At 30.8% G+C, this 21,371-nt stretch overlaps 1 protein-coding gene across 2 annotated transcripts; it reads right to left on the bottom strand.

Moving 5' to 3' along the window:
• Positions 1-15,476: 15,476 nt before the first annotated feature.
• On the bottom strand, positions 15,477-21,162 carry LOC130824523 (ABC transporter E family member 2). 2 transcript variants are annotated; one of them, XR_009046730.1, is made up of 13 exons: positions 20,891-21,162; positions 20,214-20,359; positions 19,511-19,596; positions 19,328-19,425; positions 19,134-19,251; positions 18,955-19,044; positions 18,184-18,488; positions 17,891-18,086; positions 17,631-17,816; positions 17,266-17,535; positions 16,742-16,987; positions 16,375-16,556; positions 15,477-15,857 (listed from the first exon to the last, which is right to left on the bottom strand). XR_009046730.1 is itself a non-coding variant. In XM_057689563.1 (12 exons), the coding sequence occupies exons 2-12, from the start codon at positions 20,314-20,316 to the stop codon at positions 16,437-16,439; spliced, it is 1,818 nt and encodes a 605-aa protein (XP_057545546.1). In that variant the 5' UTR covers positions 20,317-20,359; positions 20,891-21,064; the 3' UTR covers positions 15,477-16,436. The 2 variants fall into 2 exon arrangements, 1 of the variants encoding a protein (XP_057545546.1); XM_057689563.1 differs by having other exon boundaries at positions 15,477-16,556; positions 20,891-21,064.
• Positions 21,163-21,371: the final 209 nt, after the last annotated feature.

The raw sequence follows: 21,371 nt of genomic DNA, 5'->3' as shown, positions 1-21,371 counted from the left end.
AGAAGAATGTGGGATAAACTCGATAATAAATTCTCCAACTGTAATTTTTGAAGAAATACCGGTTGTATTGAACAAGTTAGTGAAGGCTTCATAAAAGGGGATAGAACCAAACACATAGCAACAAAACTTTTCTTTGCACATGACCTCCAGAAGTATAAAATAGTAAAGGTTAAACAAATTCAATCAAGTGAAAATCTTGCAGATTTGTTCACAAAGTCCCTTCCATCAAAGAGATTCGAGCAACTTGTATATAAAATTGTGTCATCTACGAGATATTTGTTGAACTCAGGGGAGAGAATCATACTCACTGCACTCTTTCTCTCTTCGTTCAGGTTTTTATCCCATTGGATTTTTCCTGACAAGGTTTTTAACGAGGCAGTATTAAATAGAAATATTGTAATAATATTTTACTCTTTTTTACATAATTAGAATGCATTCAAGGGGGAGTGTTGAAATATAGTGTGAAAGATAATTAATGAATATAGTGTGAAAGGTAATTAATAATTTTCCCCTAATGTGAATGCATTCAATGTAATTGTAGATGAACTTGCCTATAAATATGGAAGTTCACCAATGTAAAAATCACACCAATGAGTAAAAACATCTTCATCTTCTAACTTTTACTCTATCTACTTCCTCCTTATCTCTCTAAGTTTTAACATATATAATTATATTTTACTTTAAAATTTATATTTATATGTACTTTCATACTAACGACTTCGTATATTGCACTAGTTTCTATTATACTTTTATAATTAGTCTGCTTTGAATCAATTTGAATCATTTTTAAATAGATTAAACATTGACCAATGTAAATAACATTACTAGAGGTTTGATTATTGATATTAAATTATAGTAATGAGAATGTGGTTTGTTTTTATTTGTATGTGTTCTGTCAATTTCATGATAATGAAGCTTTCACCCTCAAATATGAGTTTTTTTGTCATAATATTTTATTACCACCTTTACGAGTGGTATTTGATGGGAAGAAATTTTCTGTAAAATTAATAATTAACGTAGAACAAGTACAATCATGAACAATACCAAGTAATTTTTCTAACTAATTACGTTAAATTTATAACATTCTCTCAATTTAATATTGTTAGAGTACATAACATATTTTGGGGCCTGAATCACCAACTTAAGTTTTTGGTTAAGTTGGTTCCTTAGCATGGTATCAAAACCAGCATGACAAGAGGTCACCTGTTTAAATCTCAATTACTCCTCTTTTAAAATGGAATATTTAGCACCAATATAAAGAGAGTTTGTGTTGCATCTATAATTCTAAATTGAAGGGCTCCCGTATAAAAAGACTTATTAAAATATATAATAATATATTTTGGGATCTGACCAACCACTAGCTTAATGTTTTGTTAACAATTACCAAATCAACCATTGTTAAAAGGTGGACACATTGCACAAGTTGACATTAGAGAAAGAGACAAGAATTATATCACAAATAGAGATAATATTACAATTATACATGTATGGAAATGCTCCACCTCCACCTCCACCTAGCTAGCCAGCTAGCCTCCTTAATGCACACAAATTAAAGCAGCTTTCTTTGAAAATTCAGATTAATTCGCATTATCTACTCCTACTCTTCAATTTGAATTTATATTTTCATGCGTGTATGACTGTCATTGGAGAAATTGTGATTATCTGAATTAAAGCATCATTTTCCTATTTTTTAAAAAAAGTCTTTACTAATTTTCTTGGATTAGCATCAAAGAAAAATAATTTGTCTTTTAAAAATAATAAATTATGTAGATAAAATTAAAAACATTAATATCTATAAATAAAATTAAATAAAAGTGTGAATTGTTATCAAAAAGAAAAATAATACAAAAAAATAAGATGAATTAAAAAAACAAACTATACTAAATGAGCTCAACACAGGGCCGTTTCTGAATGTAGGCAAGGAGTGTCGCCGTCCAAAGCCCAACATATTTAGAAGCCTTATTTCAGTATAATCTTTGAGTTTGAGAAAGGAAGAATAAGATGAATCTTAAAAAAAAATATTTTAATAAATAACAATTTATTCAATATAATCGTTGTTTTATAGAGAGAATTATATCTATTATTTTTCTTGGCGTCTACAAAATATGGACACTCGCTCAACGAAAACTATCATATATATCCCACGATTTTGGAACGGTTAAAACATTTTCCCAAGTCTTGTGTCCGTTTATCAATAGACACTCATTCTATTTGGACAATTCCTTGTGAGACATATTCTATATATCCCTATTCAACTCGTACATTTAATTTATCACTTTTTTGTTTATTTTCCTCTCTTTTACGTAGGCTTATTAAAAGAAAATTTTATGACAAAATTATAATAATGTTTTTAGTGTGTTGGACCAAGCATTTCATTTATGATTTTTTTGACTTCATGTAGGATTCAGGATTATTGATTTTAATGATATATTTTTAATCAAACAAATTTATTTTAACTTTAAAAACAATAACTTTAATTTCAATAACGAATTCGATAAAAAGTAATCTTATTGTTAATTTTATTATACATATTTTAAGACAATAAGTATTTTTAACCTCTAAACAAATTTAATTTTTAATCTTGTATATCATGGGAGTCAAACGACAAGAACAAGTTTTACAAAAGCAATATTTCTCTATTTCATAAAGCTCAATAGTAAAAATACGTAGTAAGTAATATTCATTTCGATAAAATTCTTAATATTTTTGCTTATTTTTTACTGAACATGTTGGTTATTTTTTGTGAATGTTCCATGTAAATTGTAAAGGCTAAACAAGTGATTTTTTTGGTGTATGGGAAAATAAGGAAAGAAACAACGAGAATTAAACATATATTTTTCCTAATAAGAGCGTAATATATTTCAACCGAATAATACCAAAATTTTTTTTAAAAATTGTTGATTAAACATAATGTTTTTGGTTCAAAAAGATGTCTCATCTAGAGATAAGAAAGTCCCATGAGAAAATAATAACATGGAGGACATGTATTTAGAAAGAGGGCAGGAATAGCGGAATAGGGAGCACAACCTTATCCAAAACCAAAGTTGATAAGTATGATGATGTTTAAAGTCATGTCTTTGACAAAGGAAGCATGAAATTGTTGAATTAGGGTTTTGTAGTAATGCACTAAATTAATTCCCGTCCTTGCATCCTACACCACACGCAAAAACTAATGTTTTCATGTTTGTTGGTACTAAATAATAATGTTCAACTAACAATGATTTATATTATATTATTTTCATGGTAATGAAAATTTAATCATATAAAAAATTTTTATTCACAATTTTCTATTTCCACCTAATACCAGATTTTCAAATGGTGTGAATTGAAATTCATTTTGTAAAGAAAATGAGATGATTGAAGGAGAACAAACATGACCATTTAACTTGTGAAGAGATTTTCCTACTATATTAAAATTAAATCGATTTTTCATTACCGTTTTACAATTCAATATCTACTATCAAACTGCTCGTTGTATGACACACTCAAAGGGAGAGAGATAATATGACTGGATTTGAGATTACTATCAATCACATGATTACAAATTCTGTCTTTCGGCTATGTTAATCTCATGAAATCTTATACTAATTATTAACATATATTTGTTGTGACCCCATATTCATATCTCCATCCTAATCTTTAGATTTGAAATTTATTTGAAATTTTTGCTTACATGTATATTCTATTCCTTCACAGGATACATGAGACATGTCAAACCAAATTTAGGTGTTCCCACCAATTTTATTGTAATGTGTTTTCTTTGTTTTTTTTTTATATTATTATAATTATATACATGTATTTAAATCAGGGATGTTAAATAATCGATACTATACTATTAAATACAAAATTAATAAAATAAGTTAAGTTTATACATGAACAACATTATCATCATCGTCATACCCAGTGTATCCCGTTCATAGAAAACTATGGTTAGGGTCTGGGGGAAGAAAGAACGACGATAGCTCATACCCATAAAGAAGAGTGCGGTCAAAGAGTCCCTCGGCTCGAGAAAGGTCTTTAAAGAGAGAAAAACCTGCGACTTACAAATAGAACAAATAGAATATGTATAAATAACTTAAAATAAAGATAAAAGTAAAGAAGGAGGTAAAGAGCAATAATCAAAGGCAATGAACAATAACAAACAATTGGTAAAAGGAAAGGGTTTAGTAATCTAAAACGTGGATAAGGCGGTGCCAACTGCCCCTAACCCTAATCAAGTCCTTGGAGAGGTGAAGTTCATGCATGTCACTTTTAATCTGTTCCTCCTACGTTTTCCTAGGTCTTCCTCGACTTTTCTTGCTTTCCATTATGATGCATTGGATCCTTCTTACTGGGACGTCATGTGTCTTTCTCTGCACATGCCTAAACCATCTCAACCTGTTCTCCCGCATCTTTGCGGAGAGAAGTGCAACCCCTAACTTCTCTTTGAACTCCTGGTTACTTATCCTATCCATCATAATATCACCATACATCAACCTCAGCATACGCATCTCTGTTACTTTCATCCTTCGTTCGAAAACCTTCTTTACGAGCTAACATTCTATCCCATATAACAACGCGGGCCTAATTGCAACGTGGTAAAATTTACCTTTTCATCTCTTCGGGAACTTTTTATCACAAAGCACACCGATTGCTGCTCACCACTTAAGCCAAAAGGGTCTCATATGAGGAGATGTATGTTAGAGTATGTAACAAATGATAAGACTTCGTTCATTTTATTTAACTTTTTGCTGAGTTTTTTATTTGACACAATAGTTTCACATTGTTACTCTTGTTGTATTCAATAAACTTATTTTCTATCTATATTTCATTTATTTTTAAAAATTTCTAACCAGTCATTTTTGTGTTAAAGCTTAGATATAATTTTATATCCCTTTGTTGCAAATTTAAAATTTGTGAGTTATCATATAAAATTAATAGAATTGTCTAAGATTGCTTTAACATCAAGAAATAAAACTCGTAAACCATACTATAAATTTATTAGAAACAATGATAGAGATAAGCAATTTCATGCATAGAATCAATTTGAATTTATGCTAGGGAGTTCTGCGGTAGAAGCAATCCATTTAACGAGAGAAATGATGGAGTATTATAGGATTAGAAAAAGAGAATTGCACATGATATTTGTAGACTTGGAAAAGGCAAACGATAAGGTATCAATAAAAGTAGTTAAATATATATCATGTGAAAGTACCTGACATTTGGTATCAAGAATCTACAAAAATAATCTTTTAATCAGTTTAATCAATAACAAGGATAAAATTGTGTACTTTAAATCTTTCCAAATCTCCTCCTAGATAAGAACTACTTAATAGCATTGCAGTAATATAAGTCGGCCCTAGGGGTGGGCAAGAGGAGCCGTAGTCTAGGGTCTCATGTTTAAAAAAAGCAAAATTAATGATTGTAGAAAGGTCCATATAGATGATAAATTGCAAAAAAAAAAAAAAGAAAAAAAACTTAATATACTATTTCGCTCAAGACCTAAAAATATCTAAAGACGGCCATGAGTTTAATGGAATACTCACTACTATATAATTATATAGTTAGTTAAAAGGTTGTGGTTCAATGATATAAGGATGTAATGTACTTTTGCTATTGTCAGGGTTGCAAAAACTAAGGAATCATATTTTTGAAACAATTTGTTCATTGCCGGTGCATATGAATGGACAACAGCGCTAGCGTCCCTAACAGTGGCGGACCCAGGAATTTCAATTTGGGGGGGCAAAATCCGAACGTCACGTCGTTCGAATAATTTGATCGTCGTCCGAATAATTTTTTTTTTAAAGAAAAATAGAAAAATACAAGAAAAATAGAAAATTACAATTTACAATATCAAATCCGATGTTAAAAGTTTTACAATCCAAAATATTAAAAAAAAAAAATACAAGCGTTCAAATAAAAATTACAAATTCATCCTTCGAGTTTTCATATTTTTAAAGCGATCAATAATCTTTTCATCAGAAACTTGTAGAAACACTTCCTTCTCAATGAAAGTTACCTCTACTATATGACTCCTCACTTTCATCATGTCCCCGGAATGCCAAACCTTGGCCCAAAAGAAATCTCAAACAAGTTAAGGATGCATTCAAACGAATATGATATTCGTTCATTTGAACCTCACTCGCATTATCAAATACAAATTCAATTGATGTCTTCTTTGCATCTCTTAGATTCACATATTTCTCATAAGCAATATTATGAGCACTTTTAATTCCTCCAACATGCTTCTCAAGCCTCTCAGGTTTATTCCACGCTCTAAACCCTCCAACAACAAATGCATCACCCCCCTTGTTAATTTCAACATCCCTCTTGAACAAATAACAAACAAAACAAAATGCGGCATCCATTTCAACACTATATTCTAGCCAATCCCATTTTTTGAACCAATTCAAACTAAAACGGCGTAACCTACCGGAGATATTACTTTGAGGGAAATCATGTGTTTTTGGTTGGCAAGGTTTTTTAAGAATATATGCTCTCCTAACCGGATTTCTTTCATTAGGGGGATAATCCATTATGTTTTTCCTCAATCCCGGGTCATGAGGAAGAAGTTCAACATCATACACCCATTCATCATCCAATGGTTCATCACAACTACTTGAACCACCTACTTCCATATTAACATCTTCACTTGGAGGGGAACTTAAAGGAGGACTTAGAGGGGAACTTAAAGGAGAAGATTCATTGCCTTCGTTAGATGTTTGTTGGGATTTCATTCTTTTAAACAATAATTCACGAAGATCGGGTTGTCTTCCCTTTGCTTTTGACTTTTTCAAACAAGATGAACTTGAATTACTTGACATTTCCTAATTAAATTAGAAATATGACTCAATTATTCAATCTAATTATTCAAACTATCAAGTAACAACTTGTCAACTTGCAACCAATGAACCAAAGTACCAAACAAATTATTCAATTAAACAAACAATTAAACTAAATATAGTAATGCCCTAATTTATGCTATCCTGTGCTAACCCAAAACCCCACCCCTTGGCTTGACAACCCAGCTATTTGAACCCGTTGACCCCCACACCGTGCCTTTCACCAGTTTCCACCACCAACAGCCCCGTCCCGCTCCGCCCTTGTCGCCACCTGCTAACAGCAATACAATCACTCACCAATCACCATCAACCAACCCCTGCTACCCAGCCTTGCTCACTCCTCTCACTTATTTCTCCAAATTATTCAAACCCCCAAATTAAGTTAGGGCTTTACTGAAATTGATGCCTTTTTCACTGTTTTGCAACTTGATTACCAAGTCTAAGCTAGTTTCATAATCTTGTTGAATCTCATCTCAATCACCAAAGTACCAAACAAATTATCCAATTAAACAAACAATTAAACTATCAATAATCAAGAATCAAAGAATCAAGAATCAAGAATCAAAGATCAACAATTAAACAAATTAACAATGAACTAATGAAGCTATGAAATAATTAAACAAATTAACAATTACAATTACAAATTAACAATTAAATAAGTAATGGAAGCATGGAACTCACAATTAAACAATTGAAGAGAAGAGGAAGACTGGAAGAGGAAGCGAGTAGGCGTACAGGCGACTGGCGAAGCGATTAGCGAAGAAGAGGAAGAAGCGAAGAAAAATGTCGAAGGTCGAATGACAGTTGTAGACTTGCAGCGAAGAAGAGGAACACCGGAACTTGGCCAGCCGTTTGTGGGCTGTGGCGGACTGGCGGTGGTCGATGGAGTCGTGGAGATTTGGAGAAGGTTTTGTCTATGTGGAATGTCGAACACATAAAAACGGAATGCGATTAGGGTTTGCTTTGTTTTTTAAATGGAAGCAACATCATTTTATTTTTTAATTTTTTTTTAAAGGTGATTAGCGACGGGATTTTGGTCGCTAGGTGGTCGCTAAGTGGTCGCAAATTAAATTTTTTTTTTTTTAAATCTCATTTATTTTTTTTCAGATTGGGGGGGGCCACTGCCCCCCCTTGCCCCTAGCTGGGTCCGCCACTGTCCTCAGTTCTATATTATGCTAATTATATTTAACTTCTATTGAAATAAATTATTAAAGTTAATATTTTTAAAGTATGCCATTAGTTGATTCTAATAAGATTTATTTAATTGATTATATTTTTTCTATATGTTAACTGCAATGTGTAAAATAAGCTTAAATAACTAATAATATAAATAATTATAATGTAGCAAATATTTCATAGCGTAAAAGATATTTGATTATGAATAGGGCTGGTTCTAGGGGTATCCTGGGTAGCCGACCGCCTAGGGCACCTCGAAATAAGGAGCTTCGATTATTAAATGATGTTATTCAGGTCCAATTCCAAGCAATACTTGTTAAATGATTTGTTTGTAAATTTTTTGTATTTGAAGTAATATAATGTTATAATATATTTTGTCTTGAAATATTTTTCTTGAAGTGGTAAAAATTTTTTATCTTTTAAAATAATAAAAAGCCCCATTTTAAAAAATATCAAAAAATAAATAGAACCTCCAATATCTTTGCTCCACCTCTAATTATGAAATATTTGATTTTATCTAAGCTAAGATTAAGATTGTTTATAGACGTTAAATAAATGACCAAGACCAAATTTTGTTTATCTTCTCTGATTTTGACAATATTATATAACTAAAACTACTCATCTCATCATTTGTCTCAAAAAAATAGTTTCATTTATTTTTGATACAAACATAAAAAATTGAATAAAATAAATTAAAATAATGAAGTATTTAGAAAAAAAAAAAGAAAATATAGTGCGTAAAAGCGATATAGCCATATTCAAAAATAAAAATAAAACAAATTTATATTATTAAACTAAAACAAAAAATAAGTTAAATTAAGTGGGACCAAGGAGTGTATTCTATTATGCTATACCCTACCTTGATCTTCCAAAGATCTTGTGGGATTTAATGCCACTTTCAACATCCATGACAAAAACATACGAACCAGTGGTGACTACAATTTTGAACAATTTTTTTAGGATATCCAACTTAATGTACAATCAAATTATTTAAAAAATAGGGATATCGAGTAAAATTTTTAATAATTATATAATCCTATTTAGTAGGTCTGGTTGAATCCAATCCTGGACTCCACAAGTTAGTCTAATTATTAATTATATTATCTTTTTAATTTTGGCAAAAAAAAAATTTCAATGAGGTTGTCTTGAGCTGTAAACCGGGTTCGGTTGAGTCCGAAAATTCAACAGTTGGGATAAGATTTAGAATGGACAGGGGCGGGTTAATGTCCCTTTAGAGTTGATCCGCCTCGAACCATTAAAAAGTTTATTTAATGATCTTTTCGTTCGATTTTGTATTCCGTTAGATCAACTCGCATATAATATATATAATATTAATATCATATTAGAAAAAAATAATGAGAATATTTTTAAGAAAATCAAGCCAAATAATAACTCTGTCCAACCCAACCCTATACAGCAAATAATAACCCGACCTATTAATGACTCCTCTAGTTGTGACATACCGCATTTAAAAGTTTAAAACTAGTAGAAGTATTAATTACTACGACTAATATACGATAATTTACTTTTTGAAATAGATATTTGGTAATTAGGCTGATTTTCTAATAGATAAATATTGATGAGGGACAATCATATGTTGGTCTAACAATTGAGGACTTTTTTGTTGGAAAAATTACCTAGAATAATTTAATATTTTTGTGATTTTTCAATAATAATTTCACCTATTGATTAACTATGAATATATTCTAATTTTAGAGGGTATTTGCCTTGAGTAAACATAGGTAACCCGATGACCGGCTATAGTAGGTAATTCACCGAAAAATAAACTGAAAATTCATGTATTATTAGAGAAAATTTTAAAAATTTACATAAAAATTCAGATAACTAAAAAAAGTCACAATTTTTAAAAATATTTTTAAATATTTTTTCGATATTTTATTTTAATTAATCTTTTTTTTTTAAAAATAAAATTTGCTATAGCAAGTCATCCGATTACCGAGTTTACTCAAGGCAAATACCCCTTAAAGTTGGGATTATTCATAGTTAATCAATAGGTGAGATTATTATGGAAAAATTATGAAAAAATTAGATTATTTTAGGTAATTTTTCCTTTTTTCTTTCACCCTAATGTTAGAGAATGACGAATTCCTTCTTCTTCTAACTTGAAGGGGTTCTTTAGTCTACTCTAAAATAAAAAAGTAAATGATAAGAAAGATAACCAAAATATTGTGAAATTTGGTGAAGATTGCCCATAAATTGCTTAATATTTCATCTAAATAAATTTTTCTTATAATTTATTTACTTTGTCTTAATGAAATTGCTATATTTTTTATTCTATATGTACCAACACTCATTGTCTGACGTATAACCAAATCAATAAACCAAATTTACCCCTAACAATTAACAAAACATACTAACACAATCGTGTCTGGTTTTAGAGGTGCAACCACACAGGGTTCTAAACATTAAACAACTGTATATATACAAAATTAATTAGAAAATATAATAATAAGGTAGAGTATGTGGTTGTAGTTTTACTTAACATATTAATTGTCATAAGATCAAATCATATTAAAATATAGCATAAAAATACTCCTTCGTCCTTGATAAATTGTGAGATTTTGCACAAATATTAAGAAATGGTGGGACCATTTGAATCGTGTAGATGATATTAAAGAAGAGTTGAAAAACTACCTAGAAAATAATTCAACATTTTACTGATTTTTCACAATAATCTTAACTTTTGAAAATATATGAATTATTCCAACTATAAGGGGTGCTTGCTAAGAATCTACCAAAGTAATCTTTTATCTATACAACAAGTCATTTTGCATAATAAAATTAAAAAGTAAATAAAATATTAAATTATGTAAAAAATTGAAAACTTTTTAAAAATTATAAAGAGAAATCAAGTAATTTTTTTGATTTTAACTTTTAATTTTTAATATTTTAAATATTTATTTTATTTTTCTTTTTTTTAGCAATTAACCTGCAAAAATTGGTCACCATTTGGCCAATAATGTTCTTAGCTAAGTGACCCTAAAATTGGAATTATTCATGTTTAATAAAAAGTTAAAATTATTGTACGAAAATCAATAAAAGATTGTATTATTCTAGATAATTTTTCCTTTATGATATTTTCAATCAAATAAGGATAATTAAAATGAAAAATACCTAGAATAATCCGATCTTTTCATGATATTTCTACAATAATCCAAATTATTATTTAACCATGAATAATCCCAAAAAAATAATTCACCAAAATTAATTTAAAATTAGAGAAAATGTTGACCTGCTATAATAGATAATTCACCAAAAAAATAAACTCAAAATTAATTTAAAATTAGAGAAAATGTTGAAAATTTACAAAAAAAATTTTGAGTAACAAAAAAATTAGAAAAATTTTATATATTTTTTTAACATTTGTTTTGAAATTTTATTTTATTTTTTTTTTTAAAAAAAAAACTTGCTATAACAAGTCATCCGATTACTGGATTTACTTTAAGAAAATACATCCTAAAGTTGGGATTATTCATGGTTAATCAATGAATGGAATTATTGTAGGAAAATCATGATCAAAAGGTTGGATTATTTTAGATAATTTTTCCTAATTAAAAAAATTACCTAATTAATATTTGTCACCCATGCTAATTACAACCAAAAAAGGAATTTGTCAAGGCCTTTAGAGTTTACTATTTGTTATTTTCATGTAGTTAGTAGACTTTGAATAACTTGATAATATGCATTAAATGAGTTCCTATAGTAAAAGGTTCTTATCAAGATTATATATTAGTATAAATAGTACAACAAAAAAATCCATAATTATTTGAATCTTAATGCCACATATTTAACATTAGCCTATGAAATAACAACTTCCATAACAACATTTGACAAATCTCTTAAAGTATTAAGATTAATAACAACCTCTTTGTAATTAATAACAAAAGTAAAATTATATATATTCAACCCTTCAAAATATATATATATATATATATATATATATATATATATATATATATATATATATATATATATATATATATATATATATTATTGAAACCATATCTAAATAATAGTCCATATGAGATACTACCATATCTAAGAACAAAAATTATCATTTTGATTAAAAAAAATTGAATTGGGCCCACAATTGTCCACTTACAATATGGAAGTTGAGATTGAACAAAACATTAATGATATGTGACAAATAGTTGTCAATTTTGAAATCTATTTGGTAAGAAGAACAAGAATTGGTCCATCACTTTTGGACTAATCCTTATCCTAATCAATTTTTAATTAATAAAATATTAGTTTGGGTAATAAGCACATATGAAATTATATATATTTGCTTTTAGGTTATACCAAGAATTCCATTGGAAGACAAGAAAGATTAGTTTACTTTATAGGTTTGGTCTATTTAAATTATTATATTAATTATCTTCATCTACCTTAGCATAACAAAGTAATATAGATAAAATAGGTATAGTGGTCACTGGTCAGTGGATAGGTAATATAGATAATGGGATGAGATTATGGGAGTATTCAACAAACATGACATGTATTCTGGATAATGCTACTTATTTTAATATTTAAAATACCTTTATGAACCAATTTATTAATTTCAAAAACTGATATTTATAATTCAATTGGTCTTCTACCTTTAGATTTTTCTTTTTTTTTTTTTTAATAATTTGATATTTACCTTTAGTTTGTCGTGATAATTCATCTTTTTTCTTAATTTGCTGACAGCATATCCTATTATTACGTATTATTAGTAATATGATATGTTGTGGGTAAATATCTGACAAATGTTTGATTATTAGAAAATAACCTTAAGATGAAATTATTCACAACGGATGAGTAAATTTGTTGTTAACGTCAATTTTTCTTTTTTTTTCTTTTATGGCTAAACTATTAGTCACTCGGTCTTGTTGAAATTGCAACTTCGGCATATGTGATAAATATTAAGAATTGAAAGAGTTATTTAATTATATGGATAATATTAAAATAGAAATAAAATATATGGATGAAAATTAAAATAAGTGATGGAGACATTTTCATTAAAATGAAATTGTAGCAAAATAAAAAAGACGGACTAAAATGTGTATGTGTTTTTTTTTTTAATTGAAAAGTCCAACTTATTTCTTTTTAATGATCCATGAAAAACAATCCTTTAACTTTAAAGAATAGGTGAAGAATGGCCAAGAAAATAGAAATAAAAATTGTTGAGCAAGGCTTAGATCCGACTGAGTATTCATCGGGAGCAACAATTTTGGGCAAAAATCTAATATGATCATAAATTTTGATATTTAAGTTAGAATGAAGTACTACAAATAGCATTCGAAATTGTTAAAAGATCAGTTAACCGGTAGTTTTTAAATTTTAACAAAGAAATAACTTTTTCTAGGCAGCTAATAAAATCAAATTCTAGGTGATTTTGGTCAATTTTTTTAGAGAAATTTTACAAAATAAATTTAATACATAATTGCTCTTGTGAAAGAACACTACTTGGTGAGAGACGATCTAAAATCAAAAAGCTTTATATTCTCATATTTATATTAAATGGTCTATTAAACTCATACTAATCAACTATTCTTGTGAAAAACCTTCTCTTAAAGAGACGACATTAAAACAAGAAGACCACATTTTTATTTTCTCTTTGATTTGTATTATTTAGACTATTTAGCCTATATATTTAATACATTTTTTTGGAGAAACCATCTCACACAACGATGTGTATATTAAATGCTATCTCCCAAAACCGCATCATACAAACAAACATTTATGTAACAGTCACGTTGGATAATAATGAATAAACCATTGTTTTGATTTATTTTGATAAAGTCATATAAAAGTGTGCACTACGAACCAAATTCTTAGGAACAAATTCTTTTAAATTTCCATTTAACAATTAGTCAATTGTATACACCAAAACAAAAATACTAAATAATGGTGGAGAATGGAGGAGAACCAAAGAAGAATATGTTGATTTATTGAATCATTAAAGTAAATAATGAGAAACTTCCGGCAGGATTTCCTGCAGAAATTTCTACGTCAAAACATACGAAGTTCATGTACCAAATTCTTGGTAGAAAATTCCGGATATCCGATTAAAGATTAGCCTAATAGTCAAATGTTTTTCCTTTTCTACTTATAAAAATTAAAAAGGAAATGTTTTCTTCTTTCTTTGCCAATAGGGATCCTCTAATATAAGCTTGAATATAAAAAGAGGTATTTAGTTTTGTTTTTCCATAAATTCTTGTAAGAAACAATTATGTACATTGACTTGGTAAATCTTTAAAGATAAAGTCGATGATGGCTTTACTTTGGGTGATTGAAGTTCTTGTAAAGGATGCTTGTAGAACTTATATCAATGAAAAAAAAAAAAAGAAAAGTTGGGACAACTAATTTCTAGGTCAACAAGTCAATTACTTAAGCTTATGTTTTTGTCCGAGATCGAGATCCACACTAAGTTTGGTTGATGCTAAGTCGAGTCTGAGAGAGTGTTTGTTGAGTGAAAGACTTATCTTTACCATTTAATTCTTTTGTAATAAGATCACTTTGATGACCTAGTCTAGGCAAGTAACACATGTTAAATGGCCCAAAGTTTGACTCTAAAGACCAGCTCCAACGCTCATAACATTGAGTATAACAGATGAGTACCTAGGAAGCCTAATAGTGTTACCTTGGCTTGGAGGAATTTTGTTAGAGTTTGTTTATGGCGTGAGATCTCAATAAATGTTCTGAAAAATGTAAGAGGAATAAATGAGTTAGAGTTTTAATACGTTGATGTGAGAGTATTTATATATCAAATGACTGAACTTGGGAGCCATGAAAACCCTAGTTTACTAAGAAACGTCTTTCTTAACCTTTGTGTGTATTGTTGGCCCATTCTCTATGGTCACACACACAACTTAGTAGAATACTTCCTACTTCTTTAAAGTGTATAAGAATGAGACAAATTAATACAAATGGGAAAATAGACATGAAAATATAGTGGTCTACAAAGAGAAGATTTAATCCTAGAGGGTTAATATTGTAGCAGTAGTATACGTTTTTATCATAGGCTTCAGCATGTTATGTAAGAGAGTTTATCATATTAAGCTAGTCTTTGTATAAAATAGCATAATAAAAACATTTTTGATCGATTCCAATTTCAACTTGGTCACTATAAGTACTTCTACTAGTTTCAGCTGTTTGCCAAACATGTCAAAATTTCCACTAGTCTATTGTTAAATAGGGCTACTAGATGCAAAAGCTGATGACTAACTAGTGAAGTAACTTGATGTGCACAAGTATAGAAGGCCTAGACTTGTGGTTAGACGCTACCTCAACGCATCTCCGTGGTTTGGCCAAAACAAAACTTCAATAAAAACTAGGAGTATCTTTTAAAATGAAGTTTTAAAAGACACGAAAACGAATAATGTGCTAACAAATGCTCTTTATACTGATGTTATATTTGCCTGTACTCCCACATTATCAACTTGTTCTAAAACGGAAATTGTACGCTTAAAACAATTAAACACAAAACAACTCAAAACGTCGCATTTCATTCTATTAGTGATAGGAATACCAACCAACTTAGTCAGATGTGAAGTATTAAATAAAATCTGATCAAACCAAAATTGGCCTCGGCAAAATCCACTTATTAGTCACTAATTAGAATCTAATCTGCCGATTTATCAAGCTGCCAACCCAAACTCAGTGCAAAATTGCTCATAACAGAAGAGATCTAATGCTACATAGTAATGATCAGAAGCATATGTCTGTATGAAAGATGAAACGAGAGAAACGATTTTCAGCTCATCACCCCCCTTCTTTGACATATCGACAAAAAGATAATCAGCAGCACGTTTAACACTTTTGTGCAATACATCCTTGAGAGCTTACCATAGACTCCTGAAACAGCAAAAGTCAGAACACTTGGAATTGAGACTACAGCTGGTAGGAAACACAAATCAACAAAAGAAATGAAATCATCAAGATGGAGAAATGGCAAATGTTTATGGTGGAGCAAGCAGCATGCGCTATGTAATATGGAATTTGCAAAGATTATTCTTTCATAATTACTAACATTTGGGTGAATTACAATCAGCATCGAGCATAGCTAAACTATCTATCAGAAGTTGTCGATGAACGTTGCAAAAATTTAGAAATTTGAAAATAAGGAAAATGGTGAGTTAGAACTGAAAAATGAAATCCATTGAAAAAAATGATAGCAAAATAACTTTTATAAGTTCAGCAACATGGAAATGCAAAATTTACCGATTGTACAAGGACTCCAAATGGCTAAGAAAATGACAACAGCGAGAACAACAAAGAAAGAACATAGATGCTCTCTCTTAACAATTGCAAAAAACTAAGTATTAGAAAATTGCACGCACAAACACAATTGATTAATAGAATGAAACTTTACCATTAAGGAAAGTAAATAAGAACACTGAAGAAATAGTTGGAAGGATGAACCAAACATCAATCTCAATCATCCAAGTAATAATAAGTTCCTGCAGATTTCTGCTCCCTGTCCTTTGTGGATTCTAGCTTGTTAATCCTTGGACGATAATTAGTAGGGTCTCTTCTAAATGTGATATCCAAATGCTGCAATTTCCAAGAGGATGGTAAAAGATTACAATCACATCAGTTCAAAACTAACGTAAACAACACAAACAAATATCGAAATGTAAACTTCTCAACATTGATTTCTAACTTATGAATATCAATCATGGATTCAATACAATCCATGACATAACCAAGAGTATCAACAAAAAAATAAAGCGACTTACAGATAAGAAAAGATTCATTCCAGTCAACAATGATTGAGGAGCATTTGCAGTACAATCCACTGACGGCATCCCTTCATACACAATCACTCTATCAGCTAGATATGTTGCCATAATAAAATCATGTTCGACAACAAATGCAGTCTTCTTCGCATGGAGAATAAATCTCTTTATAACTTTTGAAGCCACAATACGTTGCTCGGAATCCAAGTATGCACTTGGTTCATCGATCAAATAGATATCTGCCGGCTGCATGATTACAAAATGCTCAATATTAAACATGTCATTTATTTGAAAAACATTTATTTCAACCATTAAACAAAATCAGAACAAAAGTTAGTAGACATGAGTTCAATTAAGAAAAAAGATGCTATCACACAAACACCTACGCATCATCAATGACGCGCAAGAACTTTCATACTAATCAAGAGTTGTTACCGTCTATCTCTGCAAAATAGAGAACGCAAAAGGGAGATAAAATAATACTACAGGTTAAAGGAGACAGTCCACAGGCACACAAGCCTTACCTTTCCAAGGCACAAAGCTAATGCAACTCTCTGCAATTCTCCACCAGATAAATTCACAACTTCTTGATCCATTAACTGCTCAATCTGAAGAGGCTTCATAACATCTGAAACAAACTGGGGATGAAGATACATATCCCTTATCTTTTGATGTAATAGGTGCCTCACAGTATTTTGGAACTTTGGACTGATCTTCTGGGGCTTGTAAGAAACATTGAATTCAGGTATTTCCACATCAGAGCCTTCCACAGTATCCGGCTTCAATAGACCAGCCTGAAAATTTACAATGCAAAAGAATTTAATATCCTGAAACACAAAACTATTGAGTAAGCCGCTACACATTCTCAACTATTCCTTAAGGAGCATACCAGCATACGAATAAAAGTTGTCTTTCCTGTTCCATTTTCTCCCAACATCACAATAATCTGTGAATCTGTAAATTCACCCTCCATAACACGAAGCTTAAAACCACCTTGAGTTTTTGTCATGGTGGGGTACTTGTATCGAGCATATGTCTCAATCTCCTCGGCATTATCTTGAGGTGTCTCAGCAACCTAGAAAATCAAAGATGAGACAACTAGAAAAGAAGAGTAAGCAACGATAAACACATACTTAGAGAACAAAATACCTTAAAAGTAAGAGATTCATCGCGGAAACGAAGATTCTCTGTGGGTACAAATCCTGCCAAGAATATATTGATTCCTTCTCTAACAGAGAATGGCAGAGTAACAACTCCATATGCACCCGGTTTTCCATATAAGCAGCAGATGAAGTCTGAAAGATAGTCTAAAACACTAAGATCATGCTCCACCACAATGACATAGCTGAAAAGGATAGAGCAAAAGAAAAGGAGCTTTTAAATAAGATATCTTCCAGCACAAAAAAATAATAGATGGTCAAACATGATGTATACAACAATACCTATTTGGCCTAAGCAATGATCTAACAACTTGGGCAGCTTTAAGCCTTTGCTTCACATCCAAATAACTTGAAGGCTCATCAAACATATATATCTCAGCACTCTGTATAGCCACAACTGCAATTGCAAACCTCTGCAATTCACCACCTGATAAATCTCCCACATTACGATCCAAAACTTTACTCAGCTCCAAATCTTCACATAGTTCAGCCTTCATATCTCTCTCATCTTTCTGCTCTAGAACCTGGCCAACATTTCCCTGAACTGCCTTTGGAATATGATCCACATACTGGGGCTTGATAATAGCCTAAAGATGAATATGTGTCAGTGTTATACTCAAAGCTCCAAAGTGTAGAACACTATTTATCGATACAAAGTACAATGAAAAACCATTCCCCCTTTGTTTACATATACAGCTAAAATGCTTTTCCAACAAAAAACTAAATTTCAAAAGAGCCATAACAAACTATTTGACATAATAGTTTCTAGAAGATATGCCCCTTCAATATTCCCTATGCTGCCCTTGTATCGACCTTTCAGCCTCTTGTATGTAATGTTCCATGCATAACAGTCAGCAAGAAGTCATGAAAGATCCAACTCTAAACATACAATAGGTGATCACATGAAATGAAAACAAATCTTATACATTACTTCAACATAGAATTAAGAAAGCATTAAGAAAACGATTTAGTAGATAAGAAAATCATTGACCAATTTCGGTAATTTAGGCCAAGCAAGGATGTGATGTTAGATTAATCCATGAACACAATTACCTTCAGATTATCCTCCAATATGCGTGTGAAATAATTTTGCAGTTCTGATCCACGAAAGTACGTTAAAATTTCCTGCCAGTCAGGTGGGTTCTGTAGATAATACATATTCAATGTAAATAATAGATCAAAAAGGAGAACCACCATTAAAAAAAAAGCATCAGCTTTATTATGCACATTACATTGAACCTCCCCAGATTGGGCTTCAATTTTCCAGCCAAAACTTTTAGAGCAGTTGACTTCCCAATACCATTTGTTCCGACCAAGCCAAGAACCTGACCAGGTCTCGGGACAGGTAGCCTGTGATTGAATATTTTCACGTTTAAAACTGAAACGAATAAGTAAATATCATATCAAGGACCTCATATAAACTAACCTATGTAACTTGAAAGTATTGGCGCCATAACGGTGAGTTGTATCCTTGTCAAGATCTTTCGGGAGATTAATAATCTGAATTGCTTCAAAAGGGCATTTCTGCATACACAAAAAATTTGCACTAAGCAACAAACAATGTAGTGGTACATAGAGGATGAGTGAGGATGAATAAGTATGACTTCACCTTGACACAAATACCACATCCAATGCACAGTTCCTCTGAGATAAAAGCAAGCTTGGATGCCGAAGTCACCTCAATACATAGTTTCCCTGAATAGAGAAAGATGAACAATTGCACAAGAGTCACAAAATTTACCAGTACCCATGTATAAGTGGAGTCATGAAATTACTAGTGAAACATAATTTAGTTTTTCCCAAGTGTTAGTTGCTTCCTTGAATAATGAAGCCCCCTATCCATCACCATAGCTCAGTGATTGGATGCACACATGTGGGAAACTTTATCAGCCTCCCTCCCATAAACCCACACAGCTATGACCACACATGAATACAAAAAGGATAGAATTACAGCAGCAACAACATTAACACCACCACACTCCACCCGGCTCCCTCATCCCATCGAAAAAAGTACTTATTCAGGGATAAAAATTGAATGTCCAAGCCCAAGATGAGTGACAATGAATAATCCCAGAAATAATATTTCAGGTCAATCAAAAATTTTCATCTCCACATCTTTAGTAAACAAAATGCAACTAAGATGATAATAACATAGATGACAGAACGGAATGCATGAAAGGGTAAAAACCCTCAAATTCCCAAAACACTCTAGCGAGTAGCCACAACATAAACGCAAAAATTAGTGTGGGGGTGAGCTGAAAAAACACCATGACACCAAAATGATAAATTGGGTTACAGAAACAAATACATACCAGTCTTAACAACAGGACAGCTCTTCTTGCACTCCTGACGGCATTTTTTAGGCTTACAACGATCAGAGCTCACAATTGCAATACGAGTCAATCGATCCGACATGCTGCCTTCAGTACGTTAAAACGAAAAAAAACGACCTACCAACCTACAGCAATAAAGGGACAACAAAAATAAACGCCAATGACGAAATACTATGAATTAAAGAGCTTAAACAGCTCAAAACGACCTTCTCAACACAAGAAAGAATCACAAACTAAAAAGAAGCTACTTTTACAGATTATAACTAATAACTCTTGATCAAAACTGAGTTAACTGATGAAAACTCACTTCTACTTAGTTTGAGTTTGGAAAATTCTCCACCGTAATTTCTTACCCGCAATTAATTGCTCAATGAGAAATCAGTAAATACTCCACGTCAATCAAAACAAAGTTTCTAGGGTTTTATCTTAAGGAATGGACAGTGACAAAATTAAGCAAACAATCAGAAAAAATAATCTGATAGCCGCCAACCATTACAATCGGTTGCCCTAATTTAATTGAAAAAAAAAATTATAGGTCAATCAAACGTCAGAAAAAATCGATTGAGAATGTAAAACAAAATCAATCAAAACAAAAAATAGGCATGACACCATGAGGATTCAGATCTAAATAATTCGACAAGAGAGAAATTATTTACCAGAGAAAAGCAATACAATCGCACCGCAGGCGGGGAGCTATGGTCTGATGGGCGGCGAACGATGCGCTCGTTTGCCTGCTTGCGTTTTTGTGAGGCGTCAATTTTATTCGACAAAACGTAACCTGTAGAAGATACAATACAAAATATTAAGAGCACTGTCAATGGGAGTGAAAAAAAAAAATTTCAACACATTCTTTCTTATCCACATCACGCTGTTGTGTGAAAAAATTTTTAACATTGAAAAGGTATCCCATCAATAAGAAATCAAAAAGACTTTCTCACAACTTTCTAAACACTAATTATATAGAACTTAAAAAAAAATAATTTTTTAAATATGTTAAAATATAGCAAAATGGGTGTGTAATTATAAAGCATAAAATTTTATGACCATTTATATATTTGTATATATTTTTTGATAAATATATAAAATAAAAAATCTTATTTTCAAAAATACAAAATGTTATTAGGGCAAGTGTCAAGC

The sequence above is a fragment of the Amaranthus tricolor genome, chromosome 9, assembly GCF_026212465.1.
Source record: "Amaranthus tricolor cultivar Red isolate AtriRed21 chromosome 9, ASM2621246v1, whole genome shotgun sequence".
Taxonomy (NCBI): domain Eukaryota; kingdom Viridiplantae; phylum Streptophyta; class Magnoliopsida; order Caryophyllales; family Amaranthaceae; genus Amaranthus; species Amaranthus tricolor.
Note: the sequence above shows the minus strand (reverse complement) of the source record. Positions and strands in the feature narration are given on the sequence as shown.

Excerpts from the sequence above, each read along its gene's own strand:
- LOC130824523 (XM_057689563.1), bottom strand. The coding sequence starts at position 20,316 with ATGTCGGATCGATTGACTCGTATTGCAATTGTGAGCTCTGATCGTTGT. Across the intron at positions 19,045-19,133 it reads CCAATCTGGGGAGGTTCAAT|AACCCACCTGACTGGCAGGA; the intron begins GTAATGTGCATA and ends TATTATCTACAG. Across the intron at positions 17,536-17,630 it reads CAACTTTTATTCGTATGCTG|GCTGGTCTATTGAAGCCGGA; the intron begins GTATGCTCCTTA and ends GTAAATTTTCAG.